Source organism: Manis javanica, chromosome 15 (assembly GCF_040802235.1).
Source record: "Manis javanica isolate MJ-LG chromosome 15, MJ_LKY, whole genome shotgun sequence".
NCBI lineage: Eukaryota > Metazoa > Chordata > Mammalia > Pholidota > Manidae > Manis > Manis javanica.
The window spans coordinates 54552732-54565913 of NC_133170.1; the positions used below are offsets into that span (position 1 = coordinate 54552732).

General features: G+C 41.1%; 1 protein-coding gene across 5 annotated transcripts in view; it reads right to left on the bottom strand.

Annotated features, from left to right (window-relative positions):
• Positions 1 to 13182, bottom strand: part of OSBPL10 (oxysterol binding protein like 10) — a 297293-nt gene that overhangs the window by 191725 nt on the left and 92386 nt on the right. For 3 of the 5 annotated variants that reach the window (XM_037008629.2, XM_037008628.2, XM_073222471.1), the window contains exon 3: positions 11188 to 11267. The exons of the other annotated variants lie outside the window; for them this stretch is intronic. In XM_037008629.2, the coding sequence (XP_036864524.2) occupies positions 11188 to 11267 (80 nt within the window). The remainder of the gene's footprint in view (positions 1 to 11187; positions 11268 to 13182) is intronic. 5 annotated transcript variants of the gene reach the window in all.

Consider the following 13182-nt stretch of genomic DNA (forward strand, 5'->3'; position numbering starts at 1 on the left):
TTATCTTGCATCTACCTACCACTTCAGCATTTTATTAAAAATAAAAATAATAATAATAATAGGAGAAATGTGGGATCAACATATAAATCAAGTACAAAAATCAAATGAATATTCATATTTGACCTGATGGTTTATAGGTCATATTGCATGATCAAAACCGAAAGTTTCTGTGATGAATGCCCTTGTACTGTTCACCATGTAAGAATTTATTCACTCTGTAAGAATTCGTTCACCATGTAAGAACTTGTTCGTTATGCTTCAGAAGATTGGAGACTGACGAGAATTAGGCTTGAGATGGATTAATGATTGTACATTGAGCATTGACCCCCCTATACTGAATTTTATTGTTGTTAACAACCATTTGATCAATAAATATGAGAGATGCCCTCTCAAAAAAAAAATTAAAAAAAAAAATAAATAAAAATAAATAAATAAATAAATAAAAAAAATTCATCAAGCTGTACAATAATATTTATGCATTTTATTGTATGTACTTCAAACAAAGTTAAAAATTAAAATAAGGAAGCGACACCATGAAGAAATAGTCAAATCCTGAATATGGGACATTCTACAAGAAGACTGCCCTAGATAGTTTAAAAAGACAAAAAAAATAAATGTACTTACGCCCAAACAAAAAACAAAGAAATGAGAAATGTGAAAAGACAAGCCATAGGAGTAAGAAAGGATTTTCAAATTATGTATCTGACAAGGGTCTAGTATCCAGAACATATAGAGAACCCTTACCACTCAACAATTTAAAAAATAAATTTAAAAATGACAAATAATTTAAGTAGATATTTCTCCAAAGAAGATGAATGGCCAGAAAGCTCAACATCATTACTCACTAGAGAAATTAAATCAAAACCACAGTGAAATACCACTTCATACCCACTACAATTGCTATAATGGAAAAGACAGTATCAAGTGTTGCTGAGGACACAGTGAAACTGGAACCCTTCCTACATTGCCAGTGGGAATGTAACATGGCACAGCTACACTGGAAAACAGTCTGGCAGTTACCCAAAAAGTTAAACATTGAGTTATCATACAACCCAGCAATTCCATTCATAAGTATATACCCAAAATAACTGAGAACATGTAGTCACACAAAGACTTGCATGCAAATTTCAGAGCAGCACTATTCATAATAGCCAGAAAGTGAAAGCAACCCAAATATTTATCAACAGATGGATTAAAAAATCTCAAACATCCATGTATTGGAGTATGATTCAGCCACAAAAAAGGAGGTGCAATTAATGCTACAACATGGGGCAACCTTGAAAACATTATGCTAAGTGAAATAAGCCAGACATAAAAAGCTGCATACTATCTGATTCCATTTACATGAAATATTCAGAATAGGCAAATCCATAGACAGTGGTTAGTGGTCACCGGGGGCTGGGGAGGAGGGTGGGAGGGTAACGAGAGGGTAAGGGGCTTTCTTCTAGGGGCGATAAAACATTCTGGAATGAGACAGTAGTGATGGTTGTACAACTTCGTGAATATACTAAAGAGCACTGAATTGTACACTTTGAAAGAGCAAATTTTATGATTCGTAAATTTTATCTCCAGTTGTTTTAGAAGATCGCAGCCAGTTGCGGGGCAGGTATATCACCTGACCTCTCTGTGCCTCCACATCCTCACCCATGAGATGTGGTAACAGTACTTGCTCATAGGGCTGCTGTGAAAAGTCCACAAGATAACGTAACAGAAGTACTCTCGTGTATCTGCCACATAGAAATGTGTTGACAGATGCCATTTATTATAATTTCCTTTTCCCAAAATGTGTCCTTATGATTATTTTCTTCTCTCTTAAAAAATAAAACTCAAGATACATTTTACTTGAATGTTACTGATTCATATTCAATTACTAGTAGCTAATAGCTCTTTTACATAAAAATAATCCTAAAATATTCTTTTTACCTGATCTAAGAATACAATAAATCTTTTAGGAAAATATGATAACTTGCATATAATTGTTTTAGGAACTCAAATCTAACACCACCACTATGAACAACACTGTTACTAATACCAACGTGCAGGAGAATGGGAGGAGGGGGCAGCATGGCATTTACGGAATGCTTAACACCCACTAAATGGTCTACATCCACCACCAAGTGGCAGGTATGAATACGTAGCTATGAGTCCCCTGCAGTCCCGGGCCCTAAGAACACTCAGTCAACCCTGAGGGCACACACCCCCTCCACACCCACACATGCACACGCTCACCCCACACACACACCCAGTGAAAAGCACTCTACTACCAGCATGTACTGGTATGAATGGGAGCACAGAGGAGAGAAGATCCAGTCTGACCGTGCAGGGCAGCAAGGCGTCATTGAGGATATGAGCCTTAAAAGCCACATGGGTATGTGGCACATGAGGGACCAAGGGAGAAGAGCATTCCTAGCAGAGGCAGCAGCATGAACAGAGGCAAGGCCGCGTGGAAGTACACAGTGTGCCAGGGAACTGCGCTTCTGGAACACCAACGGTGTGAAGGGGAAGCGGGTAACAGGACCTGAGATGCGGTAGGCCCCCAATGCCCAGGTAAAGCATGGGGCTTAGTCTTAGAAAGTAGGGTGCTACTAGGGGCTGTCTGAGCCAGCAAGTAGCACCATCAGGAACCTTCCCTTGTTCCTCTGCTCCTCACCAAAGCTCGTACCAGATGTCTTCATGACCAACGGCTCATACCAGATGTTTTCTTGAACACCAGCTGCAGTGCAGTGAGCATCTAACAAAATCTAAACACAAGTAAACACCAGGTCCTGCCTACAGACAAGGAAGATGGAAGGATGTTCCCTACAACTGAACAAGAGGGTGATCAAGATAGCCATAAAGCAGACCAGAACTCCTGATACGAAGGACGTCAGGGAAAGAAAAACAGAGGTTTCAGGGGAGCACCATTCAACATTTTTAGCTTTAAAAAAAAACTGTTCACAGTGCCAGAGGAAATTAAATGTGTTATCTGCCTTCTCCTACAGAACTTTCTGGGATGATGGAAATTTTCTGTATCTGTGTGTTCAATATGGCAGCCATCAGCCAAATGTGCCTACAGGGCACTTAAAATGTGGCTAAGTGCAAATGAGGAACTGAATTTTAAATATGACTTCATTTCAATTAACCTACATTTAAAGATCCTCGTGTGGCTTGAGACCTCCACATTAGACAGCACCATTTTAGAACCTACCTTTTGTACTTACTCTTTATGTATACTGTTTTTAGACAAGTGGAATAAAGGGAGTTTGGAATCTCTTCCCATGTTTTAATCATTTTATTACTTCTGAGTTATTCCAAATTGTTATGAGGCCCTAAATGTGTTTAGTCATAAAAGAGAGGTTTTCAATGCCATAGATGACCCCCATTAGCATTCAGTCAATGAGATACCAGCAGTGCCCCCTCTACATGAATAAAACTGGGTTTTGTTTGGAGGAGAATCGACCCATATTTCTCCTGTGTTAGCACAAATATTTTGGCATGTATCTCTGTGCACATCACAGAATGAGGTGGGGCCAGGAAGCAGAACTGGAGGGCATCCAAAGTCCCTTGAAACTCATGGTTTCAGATTCTGTACGTGACTGAGTTGGTCTCAGCGAGCAGGTGCTTTCCGTTGTGACACATCTAACCGAGAGACCAAAGTGCCTCTCCAAAGTCCTCTGGCTCACACTGTGGCAGAGTCAGGCAAGGTGTCATCTTCCCCCAAATAAACCTAGATTGCTGGGAAAACAATTCAACAGGAGCTTCAAATCTTTTCGCTGTTCACACTTGGCTGTGGGTTTAACATGCAGTCAGACCAGATTCTCCCTGCAACAGACAAGCCTCTCCAAGTCACCCCAGACATAGCCTCCAAACATCCCCAAACAGGGTTCTCTGCACCTAGAGGCCAGCTTCCAGGGGACAGGGTCACCAGCTGGGCCTCTCGACCACCCACACCTGGGCACTCAACCAGGCTCACGGCCCTTGGGACAGAAATGCCCCACAGAGCATGCTCCCGGGGAGGGGGAGATGAGCCACCATGTGCACAGCCCCTCTGCCAGGCCACCTGGCACTCCTTCCCATGCCCCACTGAGCCCCAACTGAACTCCTACACCTGTCATGGCACGAGATGTCATCACAGAAGCAGGCATGGGAGTTAGGGACTAGGTCCTGGTGCCAGCGGTCATGGGGAGGCGGTATGAACGTGCACAGCTTCTTACTGGGCATTAGCTTCCTCATGGCTACAGGGGAGAGGAACATCCCCCACCTACTCCTGGGGCTGCCCACACCCCACCTACCACAAAGCCTCAACTGAACTGGTAGGCCAATTATCATTCCAGAGGATGGAATCAAAGTACTTGTGACTAGAGCCACTACCCAATTTATATACAATCCCTGAAACTCAGCAGTTTTCACTGCTCATTCAAGACCTCCATAGAGTTGTAATGAATTTAAAATTCTGTATTAGGCAATCATATTCCTCCAGGAACAAATCTGTATAAGACTGCAGAAGTTTGTATTTTAACTTAGTTACCCAGCAAGGAAAAGGAGCCCTCACCACACACCAGTCTGATCTAACCACAGTGTCTTCAAACTCTTTACACAAGGATTCCCTGGGACCTACTGTCTTCCTACATGATCGTGGGAGTCAGTGTTTGCTCTCAGGGGTACGGGGTCAAGTACAGGAGTCAGACAAGGCACCGGATCATACAAGGAGCCCAGAGAAAGGATTTCAAATACAATGAAATCACTAACCACTTCAAATGCCTCAAATAGATCTACATTTCCATCCTTAATGTCCCCATAGACAAAAACAAAAATGCTGCATTTTCCATGTTGTTAGATAGGTAAATCACCAGTAAAGATGGCCATTTGTTGCCTCAGTTTCCCATCTGTATTTAAACAAGAGCAGGACAAGGAATAAGGGATAAGAAGTGACAGAGAGGGAAGGGCTAGTAGCTGACTGGAAGATACAACACAGTGGGGTACCAGAAATGCTCAGAAATGGCCAGCCACTGTACCTTCATACGTGCCTTTTAAAGCTAAAACAATCTAAGCCCAGAAACTAGGCCTGTGGCCAAAGGCTGGTCTTACAGTCCATCCTCACAGAGAAGTCAGCTGCTCGTGAAAACAAATGTCATACATGTGCACGTACAGAAAAAAGCCCAAGAAGACAGATCTCCAGATGGAGCCATGTGATCTCCATTTACACAGGAAAGCGTCTGCAAGAATGCACACCCAAACGGCATCAGAGATTAGGTCTAGGTCTGGGATTTGAAGTGATTTTTTTTTCTTTCTTTAGAACATCCCTGTCTTCTGAATGTTCTATACTGGGTATAGGGAATACCCATTAACTTTTAAACATGCCACTTCCACTATGGAAAAAGAAAATGGAATTCACTGCTGCCAACATGTGAAGGCTAACCAGAGGATGTGTGTGGTGGGCATGGCAGTGCCCGTCAGAAAGAAGCAGCTGAGCCCGGAAAGGAAGCCATGAGCCCAAGTGGAGTGTGACGCCATGCCCCACCTCACCTCACCGCCGTGTACTGGTTGGAAGTCCCTACTTTAGTGTCATTATGAACACAAGTCACACATGTATCCTTTAGGGCTGAAAGGGGAGAAGGCACTAGTGCCCAGCTGGCACTGGAGCCCAATTGTGAACTACTCACTGAGAACACAAGCACCCCCCCATGAGGAAATCTGCCTCGCACATCTGAATGAGAGAAGCCCAAGAAATAATGAAAATACAGTCAGTTCCCATCAAGTGTCATCTTTCAAAATACTCTCCATTGGTCAGAATGGAAGCCAAAGAAACTAAGTTCTTCAAAATCTAAAACATCCTTAAATGTTTTTGATCACCCATGGTCTTCATTATCCCTCTTTCTCCACAGGTCAAAAGTTACTTCAAAATAGCATTATTCCTAAGTTTCTCCAGCTCCCCATCCTTCCTGCCAATATTGACTTCAGCTGACTCTGAGTGACCCTGAGTTCTCTGATACAGCCATTTGGAAATAATGGGGCCCCTCTGAAAACAGACATATAAACACAAATGGATTAAAAAGCATACTTGTCTCCCTTACAGAGTTTGTCAAAGCACGAAGGGTGGCGGAGATGCTGGACTTCCAAGCTGCAGTCTTACTAAAGATCAGCACGAGCTGCTGAGCCCGTAACTCCATAGAGCGCTTCATGTCAGCAACCGGCTTTTCCCTGCATGAACTGGCTTGAGCCAGATGACTTAGGAGACAGAAGCTGTCACCATTTCAAAAATGAGGACAGAACATCAGAAAGAATAAAAGTGACTTGAGCAATTAGGCTCAACCCATCAGCTAAGCAGGCATTTACACATAATGAGTCTTCACACTCTGCACCCGACATTATTTCTGCTAAACCAAAAGGTCGTGAATTGAAACACAGACACACTCAATCAGAAGATGCTCATAATTCAAAGTTCATGGAGACCTGCCAAAACTGCTCACCTGTGTAAGCCTACATCACAAAAAAATTGGTGCACAAGGCCAATGCTACTTTCAAGGAACTCACTGAAGACAGTTTTGGAATCAGAATCTATTTAAAAGACTAGAGAAGGATTCCCTAGCTTACATAAAAATTACAGGTGTCCTCCTATAGAGCAGTCTGCTCTGTGTTACAGAACATGGAGTTCATGGGGCAGAACTATCATGTACCTTCTGATCAGCTCCTACCAATAAACTAGGATGGGAGATCTGGGTGGGGGGATATGTTTAGTGATGTGGACTCTTGTCTGAGTCCAGTCACCTATGCTCTGTGACTTTGAGTCCAACATTTAATGTCAACCAGCCTCGGTTTTCTGATTTGTAGAAATGGAGATAATACTACCAACCTTACAGCACCACTGAGAAGAGTAATGCAATCATGGGTGAGGGTCACTCACATTTAGGGTGCTAATTATCACCACCTCTGACAGCAGGCCCGCTGCTATCCCATCTTCAGAGCCTATCACAGCTCCCATGGTGCTGCTGTTTCCACCCCAGGAGTTCCCTAACACCATCTCCCAGATGAAAACAAGATACCCTCTCCTGTATTTCTGATACATTCCAAGTCATACACAAGTATTCTCATGAGGACGACCTTAGATCTCTACCTTAATCAATCAGTGTGAATTCACATCTCTCGGTTTCCTGCTCTCACCTCATACATGCAGTATTTCCAATCAATGCAGTGCCCTACAGTGCTTTAATTTTTATGCTGCATTAAAAATAAGATGTTTTGATTTGTTGTTTGTTTCAGAGAAAGTAGGCATTCCTGTCTTTCTAGCAGACCAGCCTCACCATTTTGCAACCACGCTTCACATACCAGAGGCCACAGGTTGAGCCTGCATGTCTCCGAGGAAAGGGGGTTTCTCTGTTGTTTGGCAGTTTCTGTCCATCTGGAAGGAGAAGCTGCCCTAAAAGGAAGCCTGTCACTCATGAAGGGAAGAATATGGCAGCCCTCCTACATGTATGAGGTGAGAGCAGGAAACCAAGAGATGTGATGATTCACATCTCAGCCTTACAACCCTCCCGGCTGGAGCTTCCTCAAGAGTAAACCAGAGCAGGTGGGGCAGACAGCCACAGCTTTAGATTTCAAAGGCCAGTAATTTTTTCAACCTGGGAATTGATTGTTTAATCTGAGAATTCAAGAACTGACTGAAAATTAACTGGAAATCACTTAGCTTTTGAAAATAAAGATATTAAAAACAAGAAGTACCACACACTCACTAAAACAGCTAAAATTCAAAAGATTGTCACCTACTGATACAACAGCATGGATAAAACTAGGCATTATGTTAAATGAAGGAATTCTGATGCAAAAGGCTATGTTATTCCATTCAAGAACATCCTAAAAAGCAGAACTACCAACAGAAAACAGGTCAGTGGCTGCCAAGCACTCCCTGAGGTGCGGGGAGGGGATCCACCACAACAGGGTAATGAGGGAACTTTTTGGGATGATGGGATTATGACTGTGGAGGTGATTACAGAGCTGTCAACATTTGTCAGAACTCGAACTTGATACTTTAAAAGAGATGAATTTTATGTAAATTGTACCTCACTCAATAAAACTGTTTTTTTAAAAGGCAATTGATCAACCAATACTCTACCATCTCCTACAATTAAAAGATATATTTTAACCTTCTGGAGGCAAAGCAGTGTAATTTCTGAATAAAAAGCAGTCCTTTATTGAATAAGGCTGCCTTTGAACAGTTGAGTAATTCCCTCCTGGTTTTTCTCATTTCACTGCTAGATGGGAAAAGCTCACCAGGGTCTGACTGACATAGGCCTGGGTTTCGGATCCACAGGCCTCATCATCTGTAAAGCCGTTTGTAGGCTCTATGAGTATATGAGTATGGTTGTCAAACGATTCTCACTAAAGTGAGTTTGAATGATAGCACCATTCCAGCTGCCTGACATTTGTACCAGGGTACACGTGATTTTAAAGAACGTTTTTAAGAGGCGAAACACCAAGCAATTACAGGGAGAACATTCTCGACAATCTACTGGGAAGGTCTCTCACCTATTGAGAGAGAATGAAGAAAAACTCGGTGAGGAAAAGGCATAGCATAGACTTCTAATAACCAGGATGCAAATTTAGCAACCACAATCTACAATTCACTAGGTGTCAAGTTTATATGCACTTTAAGCCCACCTTCATTTTCATTACTAACTTCTGCCTTAGCAGCTCTAGGCTTCATAATGCTTCTGCCGAGCAACAATTTAGAAATTATTACTCCCAAACTGATCAGGGCAACCGAGCTATGATTGAGTGGTAGCAGCAATCTCACCTCCAGTTCTCAAGTAAGCAATGCTAAAAGCCCTACCTTCTAAATTACTATTTATTTTGATTATAATATTAACAGATTCATCTGTATTCTTGAAACTCCCCAGAGAATATGTCAATAAATCAAATTCTCCTATTTCTTACTACCATTAGGATGCCTTTACCTTTATTCATCTCCCATGATTCATCAAACCACCAACGCACTTAAAACTGGCTTTCCTACCTTAATTCTTACACTCAAAGTAAATTCTAGATGAATCAGTGATTTAAACCTGATAATTAAACTATAAATTCACTAGAAGAAAACACTGAAGGATGTTCTTATAACTTCCAGAGCCCATTCTAAACATGGTGTAAAACCCAAAGCCAAAAATGAAAATGTTCATAAGTCTGACTACAAAAATTAATTATGTTTTATATAACAAAAATGTATTCTAAATCAAATCACAAATGACCTAGTATGAGTAAATATCTATGGTACAAACAAGAGCCAAAGGACAAACACACTTGGTAGACATACAACAAATTGCAAATCAAGGAGAAATAGATCAATTCAATTAAAAAAATAGATGAAGGATACAAATTGGCAGGTCACATTAAAGAAATACAAGTGGCCAATAAACATTAGGCCAATAAACAAATGCTCAGCTCTAGTCATTTCAGCAGTGAAAATGAAAATAATGGAGGATCCATTTCTTAGCCATGAGACTATCAAAAATTGAACATTTTAAGAGCCTTGGTTAGTGGGGGAACACACACCCTTACACACAAAAGTGACAGGAGTACAGATCAGGGCAACTTTTTTAGAATTTGGCAAAGTCAATCAGAATTTAAAAGACACATGATCTATGACCCAGCAATTCCACTGGTATAAATTCATATATATATACCTAGAAGTACAAAAAGACATACGTACCAAGATGTCTGTTATAGCATGACATATTAACAACCAACCTAAAAGTCCATCAGGGAAGGACTTATATAAAGCACATCCATCCATTCCTTAGAACACCATCCAGCCATCCTAAAGAGTATGGTAGACCCATATGTCCAAAAGGAAAGATCTCCAAAATACAGTAAGTGAAAAAAACAAAATAAAAAGCGATAGGCATATGATGATCCCATTTGTGTAAAAAATACAGATACAGACACGGATATATACACATACATACTAACAAATGTCTAAATTTACTAGAATGACATACAAGAATACTAAAGAGCAATTATCTCTAATGTTGCACAATAGGGAGAGAGATGTCTTTTTTATTTTATCCCCTTCTGTTGTATTTTATAAAAAGTAAAGAGATAGATGTAAAAGGAAAAAAATTGAGCCTTCCCTGCTGAAGTGTTAATAAAATACTGATGAAGTGTCCAGGACTGCTACTATAACTCCTGGAAAATAAAGGAGGTCAGAGAGAAAATAAAGGACACCAGTTTGGGAAATACAGGCCTGCCTGCGGTTAACGCAGCTTCTGCCTGAGGCAAGTCAAGAGGGCATTGCTGTGAGTGCAATTGAAGGAAGCAAGCCAAGGAAGAGGTGTCTCTGGAAAGAAAAAAAAAATTGAACAAAATCATTATGAAGAAATCATTTCAGGTTGTATTAAGAGGCAGAACAGAGAGGTAGCAAGACATTTCCCATGGCCCTGAGCACAACAGCAGGCTGGAAACGGAATCATCACAAGATTCATCAGAAGGATCTGTCAGATGTATGAACTACAGAAAAAGAAGGCAACTCAGTGAAGTGACTAAGTATGAACTAATGATTCAAAGGGCAGTCCTGGGAACCTTAATTTTAACACATATTGCCCTGAATAAATGCATTTTGCAATTATTTCCCATATCCTTGTGGTGGGAAATCCTCCAAAAAAATCCATGAAAATGCCTCCCTATGTCCTGCACATCTGTTTCAAGATCTCACACTGAATCCTGAGAAAATAATTCATACATGGATGGCGAATTACCCCAGAACATTTTTACAGACTTAGAATACTAAAGCTCCTTGCAGAACACGTGAGTCGATTTGGGGTCTAGGTTTTGTTTCAGATCAGTGACAACAACTAGTCTTCCTGAGCAGTAAATCAGACTACTCTGCCTCCACAATGAACTCACCCACTCAAGCTTCTCAACAGACCAATTAGCAGCTGTCTGAATTGACAAGGTGGAAAGCAACAGTAGTGTCCTTCCAGAATCAGTTGCAAAAAGGTGTCTGCATGCCTCTTCATTGTACCTACAAGCGAGTCCTACCTACTACTTTTCTCTGGGCTTTCAATTTAAGTTCAGCAGGACAAGGATGAATTCTGTTACAGTGGATAACTTGAAAAATAACAGAAGAAACAGCTTCCCCAAAGAACTGGCTACCTGGGCTGAAGGGTGGCCATCCAAGTTATCCCAGTCCCACCCAGCATGCCCGTGGTTACTTACCTTAGAACTCGTTTCCATGTGGTATTTGGCACAGGCTCGAAGCTGAGTCACCCAAAACTGTTTCTCTTTTGCATCAGCAGCTAAAATAGAGACAGAAATGCTTGCAGAGATTGTTCCAGAACACATCCAACCTATTTCTACACCCACCTAAGGGAAGGGGGAGCCCCCGAGAGTGAGGCAGAAGGAGAAAGAAGGGAAAGACAGATGCAGACTGCAATATTCTCCAGCGGTGTGCTTATAGCAAAAAACAAATTACACTAAATCTCAACAGAATGTTCCCTCTTAAACCACATTAGAAATGTACTCTGAGATGTCTGTTGCAAGAACAATTTTGCCATTTTTTTTAACCTCCTTTGAATAAGGCATGTCTACTTCTTTAAAAAGGCAACAGGGAAGGGAAAGCATGATTATTTTTTAAATGCCTCTACGACATGTGGCTAATATGAGGATCAAAGTATAGTTTTTCAGGGCCTTTTGTTATCCACCAGAGTTGTACTGTGGCGTTATTAGCATTTCTAAAATAAACATTCAGTTGAATTAACATTTTAATATGTGCTCTCAAGGATTCTATATTATGATTGGACAGAAGAAGATACCAAATGCTGCCTTAGAGACCCTCAAATTTCCCCCAGACATTAAAATATAAATGCAGAGTCATACTCTGCCATCTATACTCCCTTCTCTCAAATACATAAAATTATTTTCTTAAAATATCATGGATACATAACAGGTTCTAATAAAATCTAAATCATCAATTTAACGGCATAATTAACTGCTGAAATATTTTCATGTATTAGCTGCATAAATGTTGACTATGCATAAAACAGAATGAGCCCCTGGAAATTACTATTGCTTACAAAAACGGGCCTATGTGTCATTGATCAATAAAACCCAACTTCAGCTTGAATTTTCGGGTGAAGAAATCTAGAGTGGTAGACCAGTGTAAGACCAGCTGAACTCTACTTCCAAAGACAACAGATTCTGCAAAATCTAGAGACTTTTTTCCTCAGGAAACAAGAAGAATCGCCCAGTTGTGGTGGTCTGATCCAAACATTCAGCACCAAAAAAACATTCCGAGAAGCTGGGCCTCCCATGACATCAAGATGCAGCCCTGCGTGGGTGAGACGTGAGAGATGGGAAATGGGAAAACCAACACCCAGATCCTTGTGAAATGGGCCAAATACCATAAATTTGCAGCAATGTATCCTGCTTTTACAGGAGTTGCTAAATTTGAGCTAAATTTAGCCCTGGTGATAATTTCATGCAGAAAATGAAACTTTCAGATTTGCTATTAAAACTACCCTTAAATAAAAAACCCTGGGTATAATAATCCCTAAAACAATACCACCTCAAAGGCAAAATAAGACAACTCACTTGTCAACCTCGCGGGGTTTTGCTTTTGTATGGCATTGTATCATTTTAGAAACCATGGGGGGAGGGGGCAGGGAGTACCATTAAGTTTTCACCTGCTACTGTTTCTGCACTAACAATTTATTAAACAATAAACAGTGAGGCGAAACAAAGGATCATATAAATCTGGCCAGCTAGAACAAGCATTGCATGAATCTCACCAGAGAACATGAATCTTGCCACGCTTCCTCAAAACTGAAAAACTTTCTTCAACAATAGGCATTTTTATTTCAGAGGTTTTCAGATTGTTTTATAGATTCTGAAATAGGACTTGTACATAGATCACAAAGAAACATGAGCTCATTCCATTTCTTGGCAGTAAAGTTAGAGGTAAAAGACTCAGAGACGAGGAAGAGGGGCCCTTGATCTGGCTTTGCAGAGGCTGGCCTGCCACTGTCAGTTTCCCAGGGTCAAAAAGTTTTCCTTTGTCCTTAGCCATTACCTGGGCACAGCAAAATGTTACATAAGAAGGAAGCGTTATCAACTACCTCCCAACACTTAATACATCCTACCTTTCCTTAGGCTCATGTGCACACACACATGCCCATCACACACACACACACACACACACACACACACGCGCGC